This window comes from Pterocles gutturalis, unplaced genomic scaffold (assembly GCF_000699245.1).
Source record: "Pterocles gutturalis isolate BGI_N339 unplaced genomic scaffold, ASM69924v1 scaffold12197, whole genome shotgun sequence".
NCBI lineage: Eukaryota > Metazoa > Chordata > Aves > Pterocliformes > Pteroclidae > Pterocles > Pterocles gutturalis.
Genome location: NW_010110347.1, coordinates 7972 through 30266, shown reverse-complemented (window position 1 = coordinate 30266; position 22295 = coordinate 7972). Strand labels below are relative to the sequence as shown.

The window sequence follows — 22295 nt, the reverse complement described above, 5'->3', positions numbered from 1 at the left end:
ATGCAATATAAAATGTAACCTAAAATCATTAGGGCTACCTGGTGTGCAAGCTAATAGTACCAATCTTGAAAAGTTAGGGAGTGCATAAATTAAGGGAATTGTATCCATAAAGTATTTTCTTAGTACAGGATAGTGGAGCTCCCATTGAAGTCAGGGGTTTCCCATAGATTTTGCTCTTTTAAAAAATCTGTTTGTAAACAAGAGGTGACATAGTGCAACTTAAGATGTACCGGGTAAACTGAATTCTTTGTCTGTTTTGTTAGGATAGAGTAGAGCTATGTAAACTGCAGCAAATATTAATGCAAAGGAGGAGGAGCATCGTGTATTCACGTATGGAAAAGACATCCCCGTGCCCTGGTGCTGCTGCTGTGAAATGCACAGATATTCTGCTGATGTTAATGGAGTTATACCATGTTCTCTCTACATAAATCACCGACAGCTGCTTCTAAATCAGCCCTTAAACTGAACTGAATTCAGCACAAGCAGCGTCCCACTTCAGCATAATTGCCTGCTGTTAAGCTTGGAGGTAAATCACACATATATGTCCCTTCAAATCCATACCTGGTGTAAGTAAAATCTGAGTAAGAAGCTGTGCCTGGATTTGCCTTGTCCTGAGTTTGCATTGCCGTTCAAGTTAATATTATCACAAATACCCCTGACACGTGCTTTAAAAGTAGGTTTTATTTTGGAAATGGCAGTTGACCCCTAAGGATAGACCAGATTTGTGTGTACCACCATTCTGTTGCGATTAACAGGATATTTAGATGGGCAAGAGCCAACTCTGGTCCAAAATCTGATGTACTCTGAAAACCTGCAAAACCCTGACATTCAGTGTGGGAATGACAAGTACAAAAACCCCAGGCAATAGCAGCAATCAGCAGGCCTTTTTGTCATGCAAAGGAAAAAAATCAGATAGATGGAAACAACAATAAACCAACAGCGATTCAAAGTGCTTTCTTTCAAAGCATCTCTTGCAATTTCCAGCTGCTTCCCTCCCTTCTTTGTCACACCTCACTTCTCAGATAAACAGCAGAACTGGTCAGACTCTCACTTTGCTGTTGCAGTTTTCACTGGTTGCTCGCTGTCTGTGCCAGACCCCCAGCTCTTAAAAGCCCAACAATTAAGCAAATTCCAAAGACTATTACAACTGAGAATCAGAGGGTATAAATGTGATCTAGCCTGGAGTGCTGAGCATGACAAATCATTTTTGTGCCTGGGCTTTACTTGTTCTGAAATGAATTGCATTTAGAAGCACAGAAGAGATTCAGGGTGTTCAGGTGCCCAGGGTCAGGTGCAGCCCTGCGACTTCTGCAGATCGGCTCTTGCCAGGCTTACTGAGGCTGGAACACCTTGCCGTAAGACCCGTGTGCCACCTTTTTGTCTTGGGAGGAAACACAGAGACACGTGTGCGCAAACCAGCCTCCCAGGTGATTTCCTTCTCTGTGGAACCGCTTGAGCGAAAGCGTTGAGCTGTGGAAGGAAAGCACAAGGATACTGTGAGGTGGACTCAGGATTTCTTATTTATGTGGCTAGAAGAGTCAGGAGATCTTGATACACAAAGTTTCCAAAATGTGGTCTAAGTGTACCGTGGAAGGGAGAAGTTTCTCGACTGTTTTCCTGCTGTGAGTTACCCTGTGAGAAGGTTGTCTTAGGCTTTCACTACTAGAGAAGCTGGCTAGTGTTTCATTGATAAATGAAGAAGTCTCTCACATCAGAAAAGAATATTAATGGCGTGCACGTGTGTGTTTGCATGTGTCTGTGTACTGAGTTGCCTTGGAAACAGGGCGAGAAAGCGCCGTAGAACCAGAACATGCTTTCCATTTAGGGAACCCTTGTGCTATTGTAAAACCACATACAGACATAATCCAATTCATTCATCTGTTCTTTAAGCATCTTGCTACAGACAGCAGCGTGCAGCGTGAGTAAGTGGGTGCTGGATGACAGAAAGCCACTTGACTTTGATTTTGACCATTTAGTTGAACAAACGAGTTGACCTTGGTGAAGTTACTAATAATGTGGAAAAAAAATGTGTGCCAATTATAAAAAACTTTGGCAATGCTCCTGGTATACATTAAAGTTACAAAGATATGAAATAGATGGAGAGTATTCACATTGCAAAACAAAGCGGACAATTTTACCTTACATATAAGAACAGCTGGTTCAGCATATTGGCCTCAAAGACAGCATGTTGAAACAGCTGTCCAAGTGTTTTGGAGGTTAATCTACTCAATTAATCATTGTGTGCTTTTTTCAATTTATAATAATGTTTGTACCGTTCCTTGTGGGCATGTGTACAAAATATTAAATTTAAAGTTTTAGTCATTAGTGAAATGCATATCAGGAAACTTTGTGCGAGAAGGAAATCTGTCTTCAAAGTGACACCAGGGCTTGGAGAGAGAAACGTGTTGTCAATACGGACGCTGATCTCAGCAGCCAAATTACGGTGGTTTTTTAAACATAAATTTCAGGGGAGAATCACTAGCAAGATTGGTCTGTGAGACACAAAGAGCCCAGACTTTCTGAGCTTTTAGTTCTGTGAAATAAGCGAGCAAGGACATTCTCTGCTGGCTGGTGTTGCCAAGTCATCTAGGAGCTTCCACCTTGAGTAACCTGCAAGCTGCAATTTCATGTGGTCTAAACCAAATAGAAATAGATAAAATCTAAACATAATTTCTAACCTTTCTAAATATCACTGCACATGTAAAAATAGCAAAATCTTTATATATCTTATCCCAGTCCACCTTTCATGTCAATATTTTTGTAATCAAATATAGGGTTGCTGGCTCTGTTTTCCCCAAGAGACTGTGCAGAGTAAGAGGGAAGAGTTATCATCAAAGTTGCTGAAACATAGACTACAGCAGCTATGCACAGCTATGCCTAATGGGTTCTAAAGTCTTTTCCACTGCACTAATTTTCCCAGATTCTAGGTTTATTCCCCTCTGGACTGAATAGCAATGCATGCTGGAATGAGGCTTTTTTAGATTGAAACTCTGTTTATGAGATTCTTCGCCAAGAAACAAGAAAAACTAAAACAAACCAGAAATGCTGCTGCAGAGAAGGAAGCTGCTGCAAGCCATGGGAGCCTGGAGACAGCGCTGTCAGATGGCTGCCTCATGAAATGCTTCTGCTTAACGTGTCCGAGGTTGATTCTGTCTCAGGCTTTTGCTGTTTCTCAGCCTCATCAGTGACACAGCCCAGCGCTACCTGGCCAGGAAACTTGCACGTCGTCTTCCGTTCCACTCCTGTCACAACTCATCTTTAGGAAGAAGTAAGGTTGCGGTTTTATTCTGTGTTGTTCTCTGCAATAGCTTTTGGCAGATTGCATTGGATATGCGTACCAGAGTTCAACTACAGCACTTCTGGGAGGAAAATCCAAAACTAAATCAACAACAACTTGCACAATTGCCTTCATTAACAAAGAGGAAGAAAAACATTATTAAAATACCAGGTACTGCTGCATTTAAGAGAGTGTAACCTTTGGGCAGTTAGTTAAATGTCAATGTCATTTAACAAAAAATGAAAAACAATAGAAAGGTATGTTTGAGGTAGTTGTTGTGGTCTTGTGACTTTAGAAGTTGGGCATTGGTTGACTACTTTGTATCACAATGGCCAGAAAAAAACCAAACATTTGTCCTTCAAAAGTAACCTGCAGTTACAGCTTTTTGTTACAAGGTGCCTTCTGGCAGTCATTCTTGGGCTTTTGGAAAATGATGAAGTTGCATCATAGCAAAGGAACAAAGATGTATTGAAACAGTTTTTGTTTCAAGATCTAGTTTATCTGTGTTCAGATCATTCCTGCTGCCTAGAAAATTTGAAAATTTATTGGGGTGAATGAGATACTTTACTCACCATGTTCTCATGAATTTCTTCATGTGGTCTGTCTTGTTCCCAGACCCAGATTCAGGTTTTGTAGGCAAATTCTCTCACCTAGGTTTTGCATTAGGTACTTTCATGGCATAGATTTAAACATAAAGATGCTTCAATTGTGACATGACCGTTGATTTTACTGCTGAAGTGTTGTCCATCAAAAACTGGAGAACACTTAGTGTGGGATGTGGTGCAGTGCTGGGAGGAGATGTTCCACCTCTGGGTCCTCAGCACACCACAAGGTCACAGCACTTGCAGAGCTGAACTTCCTTTGCTATATTGCTATTTGTGTTCTTATGAAGGAGACGTAAAATGTTAGTGGTCTTTGAATAAGAGAGTTTATAATTTGATTTATATTAAGACCCTTTCTGGAGGAACAATTTGAAAACAAAATGTGGGAAGTACTGGCCCACACCTGTGCCATGCCAGCGCATTTCAACCACCGAGGAGGTGAGGTGTCAGCAGGGAGGGAGAATGTGTCTGAGTACTTCAAGGTGTAAGAAAAGAAGTGAAAGAGCCAGAATTATAAGGAGAAACGGGAGGTGAGGAGAGCATGCTCTTTTCTGTGTGGTAATCGCATAGGGGTGCTTTCAACTGAAACCGCTTTTGAGCTGGAATTCTGTGTTACATTTATGAAGGCTTTTAGGTGCAACGCTTTTTCGTTCTTTGTCAATCCTTCACTAAAATGATGGGTCAAAATGCCAGAGAGCCTTATCTTTTCCTAAGCTGTGTCTCTGTAAAAGGCATCTTCTCTTGTATTCATCTGCCCATTTAGCAGGAGCAAGGACTGTGCGCCCAGAGGACCTCATCAGCTCCAGGACAAGAAAGAATATGGCATTAGACCTGGCCATTTCCCCACCTTACAACAGTAAACAATTTGAAATTGGTACTGGAAAAAAAAAAAAAAAGTGTAATCGTTTGGAAATCTGCCCATTTTTGAGGAAAAGTAAAGAAGGAATGGTTAACACAGCCAGTTCTAAGGAAGATAAATTTCTCCAGTGGAGGTGAATAGCAAATATTCATCCCATTTGAACAGTCCAGTAGTGGTGATCTAATTTCTCTTTGCAACTGAGTCAGGCTGTGTAATTTTGTGTCTCACATTAAGTAAAATGGCAGCAAATGGGAAACGTTTTCCTCCATCAAGATAGTTCTTGTAGATAAGTTCTGCAACACAAATTGGGTAATTCTCTTTTTCCTCTCCTGCTGTACCTAGTTTATCCTTCTGGAAGGTCAGTATTTTTCCCATTACTCATACTGTAACAGGTTCTACAGAAATAGATTGTAAAGTTTGAATTTGAATAGTGTCTTAATGACTTCTGAAGGCTAATTATGAAGATAATACTTTGGAAGCAAAGATAGGAGTCTTTTTTCATTTTCCTTCTGTCCCTCAGTGCCTTTTGTTGAGATAGAAAACCAAGTCAGCCACTACTTCATGTAGTTTACAAACAGTTTAAAAGTTTTAAAACTCCGCTGGAGTCCCTGCTTGGCCTGAGTTTGGTGCTGAGGGGTAAGGACGAGGAACCATTGTTAAAATTCTTTATGAAAGAAACATGCTGTGATTTTGATAGATACTTGCTTTCATAGAATAACAAGTGGAAGACCTTTGTCTGTTTACAGAATGCTTTTATCGAAAACTAATACTACTGTCAGTTTCTATTTCTGTTCCTGAGAAAGATTAATGTCATCCCCTTTGTCTGCTATTGTCTTGCCCCATTTCAAACCTCCTGTGAGATGACATTGGAAGCCCTCTCAAAGTGGAATGTTTTACAATAGTTTCATATTAAGAAGCATTCTGTGATTTTTTTTCTTGAGTGCATTCAGCTCTCTGTGGCATTAGAGTATATGCTAGTGTGCTGTTACAATTTTCCACTTAAGAAAGGGGACAAGCAATACAGTATTTCTTTCCTTCCATCTGTTGCTGGTTGCTTTACTTGTGGCTCTCTACATTTCTTTACAGTCACTGATATTTGCTTTGCTGCACAGCTGCATTTCAGTTAACCACCCAGTAAATGAACTGTTTGCGATGTTGCATGCTCAGCATTCACTGGTTATGCAAAAGCGCCATTTAGTAGGAAAGATGTGGGAATTGGTATTTAAACTGTATAGAAACAACAGCCTGAAGACAGCAAGCTTGAGTGTAACCCCTCAGAAAAAGCACGGACCTAGGACACTGGGAATATGGATTTGGTTGCTTGATCTGTCACTGGGCTGGTGGGATTTCTTCTGCCTCAGTTACTCTAGCTGTATAATGAAGATAACTGTCCTGTTGTCCTTGGCAGAGCTGAGAACTGGTTTTGAAGGACTGTGAAAAGACAAGGTACTATAAGGAGTAATTTAAATAAATCATTCCATATGTAATTTTTAGAACAGATGAAAGAGAGACAGGGGAAAAGATGAAAAATTAAATAGTTTGATCCTGATTTCACAGGACTTTTACATTTGTGTTATTTCATGGTCTTTATTATCATCACTCCCTCTTGCACCAGTCTAGCTGAGAGCAGAATCCAGTCAGCCTGGGTTTTTTTTTTTTTTCTTTTTTTTTTTCTAACAGGTTCTTAAAACATTCTTTAGTTTGAGGGACTGTGTCTCCTAAAGCTGATGGACTGAGGTTTGTCCTAGTTTCCAGGAAGTACATCCACTGCACAGGAATTCACTGAGAAATACAGTAATGAAAACAAAAAAGGGATTTCATTTTGAACTCGAATAAAAAAGAGGTTGTTCTTTATAAAAGTTAAGTAAAAAGAGAAATAATCAGACATAGGGGCATGTCAGAACAAGGCAGCACTTCTGAGCAGGTACAAGGTGAACAGACTGAAAAATTAAAATGAAACAAAATTCAAGCCAAGAAGAAGCAGAGGAAGGAAGAAAAAACCTCCAGTAGCCTTTAGATCAGTCAGAAGACTCTCAAAAACTGACCTCAAGTAAATCTTATTTGAAAAAAAAAAATAAATTTAGCTTTTTTCAAAAGAAAATATTCTCAAAGGTGTCTTTTTTACGCTTTTTGATTTTTGCCAAGAAACTTTTTTTTTCCTCCTTGTCAAAAAAGTTTCCAGGCAGTTCTAAACACAGGTGGGGACATCTTCTGTAGTGTTTGTTTAAGCAGAAAGTAAATGTTGAACACTTGAAAGGCAACACTTCGTTCAAGCGGCGTGGCAGTGCAAGGATGAGCAGTGTACAGTTGATGAATGCTCCCAAAATCAGTGAATAAAACACCTGAAAGCTCTGAGTGTGCAAGGACAGTAGAGGCTGATGCCTGGACTGGCTACAGGTATGTTCTTCTGCTTTTTATTTTCACTGCATCAAATACGGCAGCAGGCAGCTTTATGAAGTGAAGTAGATAAAAGGCATGGTTGTATCCTCTGTGAAGTCCATGCCACTGCAGGAAACATGCAGTGGTGTAAAAACTGTTTGGAGTACTGTTAGATCCTAGGAGTAAAGGAGCTAACAGTATGTACAGGTACCGATTGTTTGGAATTTTGAAAGCAGGAAGGGATAGACTTTCTCTCCCCTAATTCTAGACATCAAGTCTAAACTAGACATCTGAGCCCTTTAGTAGGCAATGGAGAGAGATAAAAATTCCAAAGTGTCACTTACGCTGTCCTAAGACAGGAACTGCCAGAGAATGAATCACTCGCCGCAGGCACTTTGGGGGAGAATAGCCTTTCTGAGGGAGCGCAGGCGGTGGGAACCAGGCTGCTTTCAAAGCCTGTGCTGTCTGAAAAGCCAGTCCTGCAGCAGCGTGTGTGTATGCTTTATATCTGAGAGTAGTCAAATGCAAGCCCATGAAATTACTTAAACAGGTAGAATAGTAAGTATAGCAGTCTGGTCCTGACAGATAAGACAGACCATCTTCAAGAAAAAAAAATACTACTTTGGGTAAGGCATGGATCCAGAGAACTGGAAATTGATATCCTCCTTTTGCAGAGCGATGAATGTGAGCATCTAGTAGATCTCTGTTCAATTTTAAACTCCATAATGAGCTTCTCAAACATAGTTAATAAGTATATGCATCTAGCTCTGTCCGGAAAATACAGCTCTGTGTTGGTATGTTATGAACTCTGGACTTCCACCAGTGTTTGAATGATGCTGAGGGTGAAGAGATAAAACCCCTTGTCCAACGAATGCTAGACACTATCTCCTATTGGGATTTCAGAAGACTTTGCACAATGTCACAGTCACTTGCCCGTGTCTCTTTTTCTGCTCAGAAATAGGTGTTCTGAAGCCATAGCCACTCTGAATGGCTAAACAAAGTCACTGTGTCCGAAGCACAAAGAGAACCCGCGCTCCCTCCGCGAGAGGCTGCTCCCGCAGGATGTTGGGAAGTTGTGCAGACATGCTGTAATTAATTTGTGCATTCTTCTATAGCATTAAACAGCTGTTATTACAGAAGGACATGGATTTCTGCCCAGGTAGCACTCATGGTGGAAGATGAGCACACAGATTGCCGCAGTTAACTCGTGTGATACGCAACCTTATGTTTCCGTGTCTGTAGTTTTGCACTTGTGAAGCCGAAGCCTTTTCAAGCCACTGAGTTGCCAGCTCTCCCATTGCACTGGTGGCATAGAATTTCCTCCAGAAAACCCTCCTTCCAGCCTTCTCCAAAAGAAATTATGATGACTAGGAAAGGAATTAGAGAAATGTTGAAATAAATTCTTCCAATGGCCATCCACAATGTTGTTAGATATTATTAAGCCTGTGGGACAGAGATGCAGAGACAGAAAATTGTATCTTTGACTACTGTTGGCACTTAAGTGAATCCAATAGTTACGTTCCATAAACTAGGCAAAGCATGGCCTCCCCAGATTTTTCAGTGGAAAAAGCAATGCCTTCGAGCAGTGTTCGTATTGCTATTTTATGGCCATTTGAGAACAATCATTAGTGTATCAGTTTGTACTGAGGCTGCTGTCATTGCTCTTGAGAAGACAGCTTTACCCATTTTGTATCCTCTTGAAGTCAGGGGGATATTTGACTTCATTTGGAGGTGACCCACAATTTTATTAAGTCAGAATGTGATCATGTTTTTCTGGAATAAAAAGGGAAAAAAGAGCACATTTAAATGAACTGTGAAATTCTAACTATGCTTTAAAATGACTGCCAATCACTCGCTATTGAGATGAGCAGGCACAAGTCTGCCAGATGGATGCTCAGGTACTATAAACATCGTGTAAGCATGGAGTAAATTCCAGTGTGAATGACTGGTGGAGTTTACCATACTTTTAGGCCAACTTTAGATCCCACATTTCTTGGTGTACTAAGAGGTCCTGAAAGACAAGCTGGGAACTCTTGGTGTCTGTCCTCTGTGCAGACAACTGAAATCAAAGGCATGATAGTTGCTCGGCAACTGTAAGAATCTCCCATTCCTTCTACATCAGGTCTGCACTTCAGAGCAATAGTGTAATGATGTTAAACACAGCATGTTTGGAGAATAAACCCTACTGGGACACGATGGGCTGAAGTGAAATAGCATGAGCCCAGTCTCAGGAAAGGTCTTTTGCTCAGGCAGAAGGCACTGGTACTTAGCTGAGACAGTGGAGGCTGCCTGACAGGTTGCAATTACTTCTGCCAAGTGCACCAGGCTGTGTTCTGAACCTTTGTTTAATGGGGGCAGATCTGTTCTGAGTTATAAAAAATAAAATAAAACTGCCTCAGGTCATAGATATGACAGTATCTGTGCTTCTAATCAGGTTTCACCTTCAGCAGCAAGTTTTGGTTATTCATCCTACATAAACCTCAAAATGAGCTGAATTTCCTTCATAAAAAAACATGGAAATGGAATAAATCTCAGCTTTAGTTTCCATGAACTCCAAGACAGAATTACCACTCTGGCTGCTCATGCGTGCCAGGTACACTCTGCGAAGATAAGAGCTTCCTTCAGTGTATCTGTGGCAAAAAAAGACAAGTTATGAAATAAGATTCCATTTTGGAATCTCTGTATCGTGCCTTTTTTTTGTGCTGTAGCAAATTGGTTTTGCAGCACACACTGTAATATACATTAGAATAATATCCAATTAGGGTAATAGTTGCTGCTTACATTGTTCTGTAAGAATCGGTGATTAAGAACCTCTCTGTATGGTTCAATCTACATTAATTAATTTCTCCTGCAGAATATATGCACCTGCCTGTTCTTCCTTGGGGATCCCAGTACGAAGTAAAGCTATTCTGCAGGTAAACAGAGGAGATGAAGGATGACCTTTAGCTCTGACACGACAGCCGGCAGTAGTTGTGATTTGCCATCTGTCATAACTGATCACTCCTAATAGCGATGTGCTGGAGAAGAAGCTGAAATGAGGAAACAGCTGGAGACAGGGGAAGGTTGGAGGGGAGCGGGAATGACCTTCTAGCAACACGTGTGCTTGTCAGGGCAGCACTCTTCGTGCGTGGTTACACTTCACGCCTCAACCTGACACCTGAAAACTTGGTAAATAGTTGATTCCACAAGTGGCTCCACTGAAATTTGCAGAATAAGGAATTACCCATCGTTCGGCCCTTTATTGGGACTTTTAATAGAACTCCTTTCACATGCACGGTCTCTGCAGACCTGAGGCAAGCCCTGGGCAGCATTGCTGGTTCAGCCCATGGATCAGCCCTCTGCCGAAGCAGCGAGCGGCACTCCTAGCGTTACTGTGGGGTCTGGCTCCTTGGTGTGAAGTGGACTGACTCTATGAATTTAGGCAGGAAAAAGGGTCAGAGAACAACATGAGCTCTTTGTGAGATTGTTTATGTTTTCTAATGTTTCATAAACACATAATTCCTGTTGTTTGTTCTCACCATTGAGTGACAAAATGGTAAATCTTGCCTGATATCATGGTGGAAAATTAAATAGCTTTCTAGCAAACTAGCTTCATTAATAAGTACTGGAAACCTAAAATGGTATTCAGCTATGAGGGGGAAAAAGTACAGAATTGCTTTGGATTATAATAATTTCAGCAAAGCATCTAATTTGTATATTAAGCTTGCTTAATGGACTTATATTGCCTTGCTCATTGAACCAAAGAAAAAGGTGGTGAATAATTTATCAAATAAAAAAACCTCTCCTAGCCCAGCCCACACGTCACAATCTGCCCTATAATTTACATTTCTTAAAAGATGCTGTTTCCAGGCAGGAGAACTGCTTCCTAAAGATTCCTTCTAATATTACGAATGTATTTTTGTGAGGTACACTCTGGGGGAAAAAATAATAGTGAAGAAACTCAGTTCTGCAGACAAACGTTTCAGCTCTATGCCTTTGTCCTACAGACGGTCATTTCAGCTAAACGCCAAAAGGTATTTAGCTGCAGCATTTGTCAGTGGAATAGGGTTGGCTTTAGGTTTCCCTCCTGATTTACAGTGGAGTGTTTATTGAGTTTACTGTAGTGTAGCGTGTTCTGTTAACCTGTAATAAAGCACATCCAGCTTGTGCATTGATCACAAGGATATTTGTCATGGTAAACTGGCTTGGTGTGGGGCTTTTGCGCCCTGCCAGACTTTGTGGAAAGGATGGTGGCTGCTGCTGAAGGGGTGGGAAAGATGTGCTGGAGGCTTTGGACTGGGGTCTAGGTAACCTGTGTCCAGCTCCTGGCTCCTGAGATCGTTTCTTGTGAGACACATCATCTATTTCTCCATGTCTTTATTTTTCAGCCAGGAGGGGGGAAAACCTGTGTCATGGCAGCTCGCAGTAGCTGGGAGAGCTGTTGCAGAGTCCCATGCTTCAGGAGGATTTAGGTTGGTGTGGTGTTGTTTAAAGTCCAATTATTGGGAACTTTGTGCCTGGAGTTCCTCAGCTGGTTCATGTCTCCCTATTGCAGTTGTTCCTCCGTAATCCCTGCTTCTGGTCATGTAGGTAGGTACCAGCAGTGCTGGTGATCACAGCTCTATCCTGACTCCACACCTCTCCCATTCACATTTCCACCCATTTGTCCAAAGCAATGAGTTGTCAAACATTTACTATGGCTGTGCGCAGGGTTTATTCATATTTAAATAGAGCCGTTATCCTGGCCTGGAGTTTCAGTAGTTTTCTGCTCTTCCTCTTGAGTATTTCTCTCAGTAGTGCCATCTAATCAGCTTTAGGTTTTAATTAAACAGCTGTCATTTGCTTCCTAGTTCTGTTGCGACCTGATGTTGTATTAAATTTTAATGTAGCCTGGGCTGGATAAGAAGTAGATTCCTTCAGACAACAAAGAAATGCTATTAGCAGGTTACAGTTGTAATTAAGAAGAGCTCTGCTGAAGTGCTAATGCATTCAGGTACAGAGGAGGAGCTGGAGATAAACACGCACATCATTATTTTCAGGGATAGAGCCTTCAATGTGGATGTGTAGTTTCCACCCACGCTGCTTGAATTTAAGGTTTTGGTCAAGATTTGGCAGCTGAAACCATCGAAAAAAGAAATAGGAAGGTATTCCCAGTTTTTCACCTGGGACCTTGCCGTGTCAGCAGGCAGAGGTTTGTGCTGGTGGTCCCTGGGTGTTGTTTGAGATGTTTCACTGATGCTGTGCCACGCGGGAGGACCTGCCTCTGTAAATCAACATTATTACCCTCTACATTTCAGATGCTGTTAGTAATAACCAGCAAAGGTATCTTAAATTCAGTAACACTTTTTTTCTGCAGTAAAACCTACCATGGAAATATAAAACAAGCCTAACAGAATTTAGATGAAATGCTATTACTTGTTGAAGATGCACTAAAAAAAAAAAAAAAAAAAAAAAGTCTGTTTATAAATCTAATGGACACTCAATTAGTTCAGTTCTGCCTTCATATTTCTTCCTCAGAGGAAAGATATTTTTTCAGTCTATAAATAGCCAGCTCTTAAAAAGGTCTTCACACAACCTATTATACTTGTGTAACACTCAATCCAGGCATCAGGCATCTGAAATATTGATTTACAGAGAACTGCTCCCAGTGCAGTGTAGTTCCTGTGAAGCAGCACCAGGTAATAGCACAGTGTACACGCTGGGAGGGAGGGAAGGTCCAGGACAGTGCTTGTGTCAAGAGTAGGATGAACGTATTTCAGAGCACCCACAAATAGGGGGGTCGTGAGGTGTCTCTTCTCAGGCCTCTTCTCTCACGTAGAATTAGTCACATGTTCATTGTTTGTGACCTTGACAAAAATACTGTTTCCCCTGAGGCACTGAAAGAAGACTTGTTGAAGAATGGCTGAGAAATAGCATCCTGGCAACCTGCGTCTTGGGAGTGTTTTGACACAGGACCACCATGTCTCATTCATATATCCAGCATATGTTTATATTGGATTGATGGCTTAGGATCTATCAGATATTTACTGCTGGTTTGGTGAAATCTAACTACCTCTTCTCTGACACACTGTGGATGAAGCACCCTCTTTCTCTTTGTCTTACAGAACCTCTTTCCACCTGAGGTGCTTCCAAGTGTTTTCTTTCACCTGGCAGTGCATTTTCTTCTTAGTTTTGTTCAAACCTCAGTCTTTGTAAAGGGTTTACAGTTGTTCTTTCACACTTCCACTTTTGTTCCATCCTTCTCTCTTTCCCCGTGTCCCTCCTCGTCAATGGCAGCTGGCTGTAAATGACCTCATTCAGCATAAACAAAAACTAGACAGTCAGTTATTGTGTAAAACAGCTGGTTTGTGCCTCTCGGAGAACAGAACAAAGACAGTAGCTTTATTTCATGAGATATTATTCAGAAAAGCATCTCTATTCAGGACCACACTTAAACGCATGCTTAATTCACACCACAAGTGTGAAGCTGACCATGTACTTTCATTGCTGTTCTGAACAGAAACGGAGGCGAGTACACGTTTAAATGCGTTTGTGGACCATGACTGCCCATAAAGCTCTAGTAGACTATATTAGTTAGCTGGCACTAGTGGTATTAGTACTTCAACTCATTTAATTCAGGGTGCTTTTTGAAGAAGTTGCTGGATATTGATTAATAATACATCTTAGTTGCAAGTATTTATTGGTCTTCTCCAGCTGTCCTTCACTTATGGTCAATGCCCATTATTTTCTATCAATCTAGCTAGCAGACAGCAGCAAATGAGACTGAATACATCTCCCTATGCAAGCTGCCATCAAATTTTTCACTAAAATCCATTTCTTCTTCCACCAATTCTAATAATGGAATTTTAAGTTAGATTAGTTAGAAGCAACTTCCCCCCCCCTTGCCACTGGCAAGCAATGAGCTTTATGGAAGCTGAAAAATGAAAAGCAGATTGATTCAAAGCAGAATTTCAGAAGGCCAAACTGAATCTCTGTGAAAGCGCAGATCGTTCCTCGCCCTGCATGTGTGTCTGGTTTTGGGCCTGCGGTAAGCTCTGCTTAAGCAGAGGCAAGCTGCTCTGCAGGCCTTTGGAGGCTGTTCTCCTCCAGTCTGTTCACACCTCCTTACGCAAGGCAGGGACCTCTGTAGCAACTCATTTGGAGTAATTAATCAAACTGCAGCCATACTGAGACACAGAGGAAGGCGGTGTTAATGGAGTCATTAAAGTGCCAGCACTGTGAATTCCTCAGGATTAGAGATAAATGTGGTAAAACATCTCTAGGTGGGATTTTGATGATGAAAGATTGAAAAAATTATATATGGATGGCATTGCTTATTTAGTGATACTCGTGCGTAGTTTTTCTCCTCATGTATTTATGTCCTGAAAATGGTCACCTTGCAACACTGGTAGCTGGAACAGTAAGGACAAAATGCTGTTTCTGTAATGCTTGATAATCACCTCCCAGATCTGTGGCGTGAAGGGGTGGGAAGAGTGGCTGACAGCCTCTGGAGACCATACCCGAATAGCGCTGTGGTTCTGCCAAGCTGCAGGTGTGCCTTCGCGTGTAACTGCGTTAGAGATCCCATTGCCACTGCAGCCAAACCTGCAAATGGCCTCAAAAGGAGTAAATCCATATTTTGTCAAAACCAGAACTTGATGGTCCAGATACAACTTTTGGCTTTGAAAGTTGCTAAACCATTGATTTAGGGGAGCTTGAAGGATGTGTGTGAGGCAGGGGTGCTCCTCTGCCCCGTCCCTGTCAGAGGGAGGGTCTTGGCCCATCAGTCTGACCCCTGCAGCATTCTTGTGCTTTTATGCTTCTCTAATGTCCGTCCCTTGTTTGTGTGTGCTTACAGGACACAGAAGTCCTTAACACGGCCATTCTGACGGGCAAAACGGTGTCTGTTCCAGTCAAGGTGGTTGCCGTGCAGGAGGATGGCTCCGTGGTCGATGTTTCGAACTCCACCGAGTGCAAATCAGCTGATGAAGACGTCATAAAGGTAAGGCACCCACATGAGGTGCAGAACGGAGTTTTCACCCTTTTCTTGTCCACCGTCACCACTCTGAGACCTATCCCACATTCGGCATCTTACATCAACCAGTTGTTTTATGGTCAGGGCTATTTGTGTGCTGGCGGGTTGTTCCCCCTGTGCGATGAGGAGAGTGGTCTCTGGAGGTTACACAGGGTCAGCACGTTCCCAGTCTGACCTGGAGCCATTTGTGCTGGTGTGTTCCGTGCGGGGGAGAGGGGCAGGGATGCTGAAGGAGCAGTCCTGGTCTGTCTCTGCTGGCCAGTGCTGATGAGAACAAACGTGTTGTCTGATACATCCCACGGGGGAAAAGTCAACTCCCCACACAGGGATCTAGGTTCTTGTGTGGCTTTTCTGCATCTGTTATTTAACAGTAATAATCCAGTGTGTTGTAAGAGCGTACAGGAAGGTTTCCTACATGCTTCTGACTGCATCACCTGCCTTCCAGTCAGGAATTTGTTAGAAGTAAAGATACTGAACTGTACCAAAATCTGGAGGAGCATGACAGAGAATAGAAAATAACCACCAGATTGCAAAAATTCTTAAAACAAGAGCTGGGATCTTTTAAACAATGTTGTGTTTAGTTGTTTGGTTGGTCTATGTTTGCATTTCTTTTAAAAATAATATGTTCAACTGGTTCTTCCTCCCTGACACTGAGATGAAAATAGTGTTAATGTGAATTTATCAAGATATTGACTGCGTGACTTCTGACATCATTGCATGGCTTAAGCTTTCAGCTCATTATTATTTTTAGGCATAAAAGAGGTACTTCTGAATATCTTTAATGGGTTTATTTGTTTTATTATGCAGTTTGGGGGTGTTTTTTCTTGTTTTAAATGGTTAAGAATTGACTACAATGAATTCTATATAGGGGTGGGGGTTTTTCGCATTATTTATGAGTTTCTTAGGGTAGTTCTAGAAAGATAGTTTCTTTGTTTCAATTCCAGGAAAGTGCAATACATTAGATATAAATGCTATAAAAATAGGGCATATGTCATCCTTTTTACACAGAAATCCTGTAACCATTAGATCTTATGATAAACTCTCCCTGTAGCTTTCAAGAAAGAAGTTCCTGCCCATGTTCTAGCTATCCACTGTGTCGTGTGCGAATGTATTCCAGACCTGAGCACTTCTTTAAGTTCTCTTCAGATTGCATTTGAAACCCACATCCCATACCGGTGTACTTTTAACCTATTGTAACCTCTGTGTAGATAAGACTGCAAAGGTCCTAATAGATAGCTGGTACTTTGTCAGATAAATGTTTATGTTCTTTAGCTGGCTAAAGAATTGCACGCAGCAAAGCTATTTATTTTGAAGATGATATGCTGGAACAAAAAATTCACCTTTTGACAATTCTGAATAAGCTTGTTACCAATTTTTGGAATAGATTACATCCTCTAAAACAAGCAATATTTCATTACATTTTAGGTCCAACAACAAAGAAATTCCTCTACAGTTATAAGATCTCTTGATAAATTTTGCTATTGTTTTTTTGCTGTGTACCATACAGCTGTTATCTGATTAGTGGCTATTACTTATTAGTTGATAAATATGAACAATGAATTGTTCATATTATAAAGTCAAGCACCAAGTTATGTATCATCAACGTATTGCTGAGACTGTCTTTTCTTTGCACTTTAGAAAACCTGGTCTAGATCTAAAAGACCATGTATGTGGACTTTTGTTTCTCTTAATGGAGTTTTGGGTATTTCTAGGACTTGCTGTGGTTAGAGACTACTGGACTGAACCAGATAGGAAAAGGTCAGGAAAAAGACTCCCAGTCCTCTTCCACTAATAAAATTAGTATCTGCAGATGTTAGGGAGATGCTGCATTTCAAAACGCTGCCTGGTTAAAGCCCATGTAGTTCAGTCAGCAGCTGTCCATATGGATATCCTGTCAAAGCTGGGCATGAAGTAGTTCTGGTTCCCAAATTTAAAAGGTCCACTGAAGCTGGCAACTAGATAACGTTTGACGTGACCTCTGTGAGCAAAGACAAGATTTCCAGTTGCAGTTGTAGATTTATACACTTCAAGAAAGCAAAGCTCTTGCCCTTTGACCATCTTCCTTGTTTGCTTTTTCAAAGTGGGTTGTGTGCCTGGGTGGAATCAGGTCTGCTCCAAAGCACCTTCAGGCTCCTGAGTGTGCTCCCATTCCTTTCAGGGATCTGGATAGAGCAAACCAAAACACGGGCCAAAATTCTCCACAGGTGTTAGGAGATTTGCACTGTAAGTCCTCTTTTTTTGGTAGTGACTAAGTTGGTCTAAATCAGGTCTTCATCTGACTGCTCTGTGACATTGTTTGAGTATCAAATCCCTGACAGAAGAGAATGCCCCTGGGACTCGTTCCCAGACCTGGTATCCGGCTCTCTAATACATTGTCTTAATGAACAAAACCAAGAGGTCTGAATGTGGTCTTCATGGAGTTCATCTTGCCTCATCCTGGTGATATAAAATGGGAATAATATTATTTTTGTGGAAATTGCAGCATACTTATAATGGATTTCAGTCACAAATTACTAAGAGGTGCTCTCCGGCTGAATACTGTTCAGGCGTAATTTTTTAACTGGAAGTGTATGTATTGGTTGCAAGATTGAATCCATAACAATTAATTAGCTCAGTTAAAATTTAGTACAGGGTTTATGTGCCTATATTTTTTCAGAAAAATGCATATTCCCTTTACAAGCCTCTTTGGTAAAGTCGATATTGACTTTGCTTCCAAATTTGTGTTGCCTTTTCTGTATACGTCATACTGCTAAAACCCTCTAATAAGAGTTGTCAGGCATTTGGGATGTAATTGCCTAATCTTAAGCTTCTTTTCACTGTTAATTCTGCCTTTATTGTTTCTTTGTAATTGGAGAGATATTCATATTCTTTTGGGCAGAACAGAGAGTGTTGGATTCTTAACCTTTTATTTCTGTTTAATAGCTAATGATTTAATAGACAATTAATGAGACAATTCTTTGATCACTGCTGTAACACCATTATTTTCAATTAAGACACAATGAATTGAAGCTAGTTTAAATAGAAACAGACTTTGGCCCAGGCTATTATGTATTTATACAAAACACGCTTCTCTGGGCAGCTACCTAGCTATCACATTGAAATAAATGCTACTCAGAGATGGTCAAACAGATAGATGATGTACAAGTGATTTATTTGTAGGCAAGAAATGTGAATCTTTCCTATTCTAAGCCATAGATTCCCTCAGCCTAACAGTTTAATAGCTTCCCAGCAAGAGAATATTTCAGTCGTCATTTTTCAGAGCCTACCTAATTAGTGGTAAATATAATGAAACACACCTATTACTTTCTGACCTTGCATTTTCCAACCCTAGCATGACTTGATCCTCAAAGGAATCTCTCAGGTAAACTTGCTCCGTTCAGCTGCAGTCCCTGGTTCCTACAGTTGGACATAGGTTGTAACACTGACCATCCGTTTTAAATTGAACTAGCTTCCCTCTAAAACTTGTTGATGGAAACATGACTATAAGGCTGTGAAACTGTTACACTTATTCCTTTATTGAAAAAAGAACATTTAATGCTGCTGGCATTTGAGGGAAAAGATTGGCTTTATGATTAAGTCACTGAATGCTTCTCAGCATTAATTTCCATATCTCTTGCTGATTTCCTGTATGAATGTGGGTAAATCATTCCCTTTGGAATCTCGCTTCCTTATCTGCAAACAAGGCGGAGAAATACATCCTTTCCCCAGCCTCAGCCTGCCTTATGTGGTTTCTGAAGCTGCTGTTGACTCTGAATGGACAGAATCCTTATCTCCACTAGACTCTTACTAACTTCAGTGCTCTTTGGCCACACGCTCACTTGAAGGACTTCTCTCCTACTGTCCCACTTTTCCTGCAAACCACACCTAATAGGGCTGTGAAGCTGAAAAAAAGAAGTGTTGGAAACTTGATAGAATTTATGCATAAATTATTCAGCTACTCTGGAGATGGGCAATACAGGGAGAGATAAAGGAGCTGCAGGCATGGTGGGATGAACCTGTGTGCATGCTGAACCATGGGGCCTCAGTCTCCACGGGTGGGGAAAAAAAGCCTTGAAGAAAAAGATTAAAGCATTTGTACCATGGCAAGGACCTCCTTTGCTCATCCATCCTGTCAGGATGTGTAAGCACTGCTGGTTTTTCTGGCCTGTTACAGTGGGTTCCACTTGCTCCCCACTGGCCTTCGAGCCATAGTTAGAGGGAAGAAGATTTAGACCAACATCAGTGATGGAGGGAACACCTTGAGATGGTTGTACTGCCGAGAGTGATCTAACCTGAGGGGCTGTGGCACAGTCAGTCTTTACAGCTGCGTAGAGTCTCCAAGCACTCCTTTTTCCTCCCTGTAAAAGTGCCTTTAAAAGCCCAAACCATAGTAATTTCACATGAAGAAAAATGCTGAAAACATTGCAGTTACGTGGTAGTCATAAACATCACCCGCAGAGCAGCATCAAGTGAGGAAATTATAATGAGGACGGCTTCTTAGTCCAAATGTTTATCTCAGTAGTGTACAAATGAAAGGGAGACAGCTGCCCAATTAATTCATTCTTAGATTAGTCATATTTTCATGTCCTTTGCAAGTTATGCAGAAATTGACTGATGGTTCAAATTAATCCTGCAGTAATTCAAATGGCTCCATGGAGTTACACCACGGACTAGCTTAGCCTAATTTTTGGTAATAGAAAAGGCCCTCAATGGAACAGAGGGGAGTCAGAGGGCCTCATCCTGCCCATTTCTGCCCACGTGTAAAGAGTGATAGAAGCAGGGTCAATGTGCCCAGGTTTTGCATTAAGAACAATGGCGCTTCAATAATATACCATGAACTCCGTCTGTGCGAGAATGCATTTTTCTTGTTAGCTTGCTAGAGGAAAAGTACTTCAATGAGTTATTTTTTACCTTTTCATAATTTCCTGTCTAATTATAATGAAAGTAAAATTCAAACCATTCCTACCCCCTACTTTTCTAACACAAACCTTATCTTGAACTCTCCATAATTAATGTTAAAACAATAGAAGACCTAATTTTCCTAGCAGCAGCCAGCAAGGCTTTATCTAATGTGCAGTAAAAATGTTGTAAGAAAGGCAGGAAAGGCAATAGCTGAAATAGATTAAATCTGAGGATGGTTCTTCCCTCTTCCAGACAAAAAGCAGATGAGCAACTGAGGATCTTATTCAACAACCCCGGGGCACTGTGATCTCCATGGGGGAAAAAACCTCGGGAAAGGGAGGGATACTGTGGTTCTCCAATTTAGATGATACTGAATTTTTTGGAACAATTCCTTGCTGCAGACTCACAGCACATTCTTAGGACAATTTACAGATAGAAGTGCCTGCCTGGAGTTGTTAAATACAACTATTTATGCAGGAGCTCTGAAAACAAAGCCAGAGCTTGTAATTTGCAAGTTCTGCAGCTGCTTCGCCATTAAAGTATGTGATCAAGAATGTAATGTACTTGTACATAAAGTGGAGCTAATTGTACTCCTCCATCTATCATATTTTGGAGTACCTATCACTACGTTACCTAAGAGCTCTATTTTGTGGTCACTTGCACAGAAATTAGCTCACTCCAGGAGTCCAAACTCTTTCTGGAAGCAGTGAAAATACTCTCAACTTGTTTGTATGATGGATTTACTTTGGTGCCAGTTGGTTTATTACACAATTCATTTTGAACTAGATCTTATTTTTTAAGTGTTTTATTTTTCTTCAATGCTGCTGAATGGTTCAATATTGACAGCCCAGGAGGCTTAAGCATGGTGTCCTGCCCCAGAACAGGGGACAGGTTGGGGCGGTGGCAGGCAGCTGTTCAGCTAGAAAGCTTTTGAAGTGCAAATGTTTAATGTGGTGAGTCTGTCTCCCGGTCCATGCTGTCCTTTTAATCTCACCTGATCAGTGCCAGCGAGTCAGTGTCATCAGCTCCATGAAATCGGTTGTTAACAACCTCAAGTCACTGTCAGCTTCATCTCCATCCATCTGTGGGAGCTCGGAGGTAACAGACTCTGCAGTTCGTTACAAAGCCCCTGAAATAATGACTCCCCTGGGGCCTGGCAGAGGCACGAGGTTTATGGCAGTGAAGCCTTCCTTAGCTGAACAGAAGGATTACGTAGGAGGTGAGGATTCTGCTTGGGACTGTGGAGCCCTGGGTTGCCTCTCTGCTTTACTCCAGACCTCTCTGTGAAGCTGCCCGTCTCTGTTTCAGTAGCACCACACTGATGATAAGGATGCTCGTGGCCCAGCAGGATATATTGTTAAGAAACCTGTTGAAGACTCTGCATCTTGTCTTTTATATCTGCAGACAGGTATGCCTAAGTTAGAGCAGTAAATGAATATCAGTGAGCTGATTGCAATTCATCAAACTTTTAAATTAGAGCTTCTTTTGATTTCTAGTTATTTTGGCCAAAAAACCACCCCCTTTGCCTCCATGCAAAGTTCACCTTTATGAGTCATAAGAGGCAAGAGAGTATGACAGATCTCTCTAAAATATGTCAACTCTTGAATTAAGGATTTTGCTTTTTGTTGAAATATCAGAGGTTCTGACATTCAGGTCACCGGATTCTGCTAATGAGTTTTCTAGCTAGACAAAGTATGATCAGAAAAGAGTAACATAGCCACTTGCTGCATATTTAAAGATTTATCTTAAAAAACTCTTGTTACACAGCAACAGGTTGGAATCTATATTGTTTTATGATTGTGCCAAGCTAAAACTTTGGATCTAGAATCGTATTTGCACACAAACCAGCTCCATGTATAGCAATAACGATGCCAATGAGGCAATCTCAAAAAATCACATATTGAAGAATTAATATTCTGTACACAGTTTATAGCAAAATATATGTGTGTATCTTCCTGAAGCTATTTTTAAACACACACAGTCTTCAAAGCCAGCTTGAGAAAACAGTGTTTTGTCTGGGAGAGGATCCGTTAAGAACAGACCATGCCGACATGTGCAATTACAGAGATTTCGGCAGAGATGCTTATGGTGTCTTCCAAGGGACCAGCTGCTGCTTCAGAGGAAGGAAACAATTCTATGGCTTAGCATTTGGCTGCTCTGAGAGCTGAAATGCAAAGGGCAGGGATCCCAGTCCTGGGAAACAGTCATTAGCCTGACCTGTGGTATTGTTTAGGATGGACTCTGAATATTTTATACTAAGAGAGGCACAGAGTAAACACCTCGGTCCAGGCTCAACAAAAGCAA

At 41.2% G+C, this 22295-nt stretch overlaps 1 protein-coding gene across 1 annotated transcript in view; it reads left to right on the top strand.

The window, feature by feature from the left end:
• The window catches only part of LOC104461672 (transmembrane protein 132B-like), a gene marked incomplete at its 3' end in the record, with an annotated part of 132118 nt that extends 117041 nt beyond the window's left edge, over positions 1-15077 (top strand). Inside the window, exon 4 of the mRNA XM_010073336.1 lies at positions 14934-15077. Within this exon, the coding sequence (XP_010071638.1) occupies positions 14934-15077 (144 nt within the window). The remainder of the gene's footprint in view (positions 1-14933) is intronic.
• Between the last annotated feature and the right edge of the window lie 7218 nt (positions 15078-22295).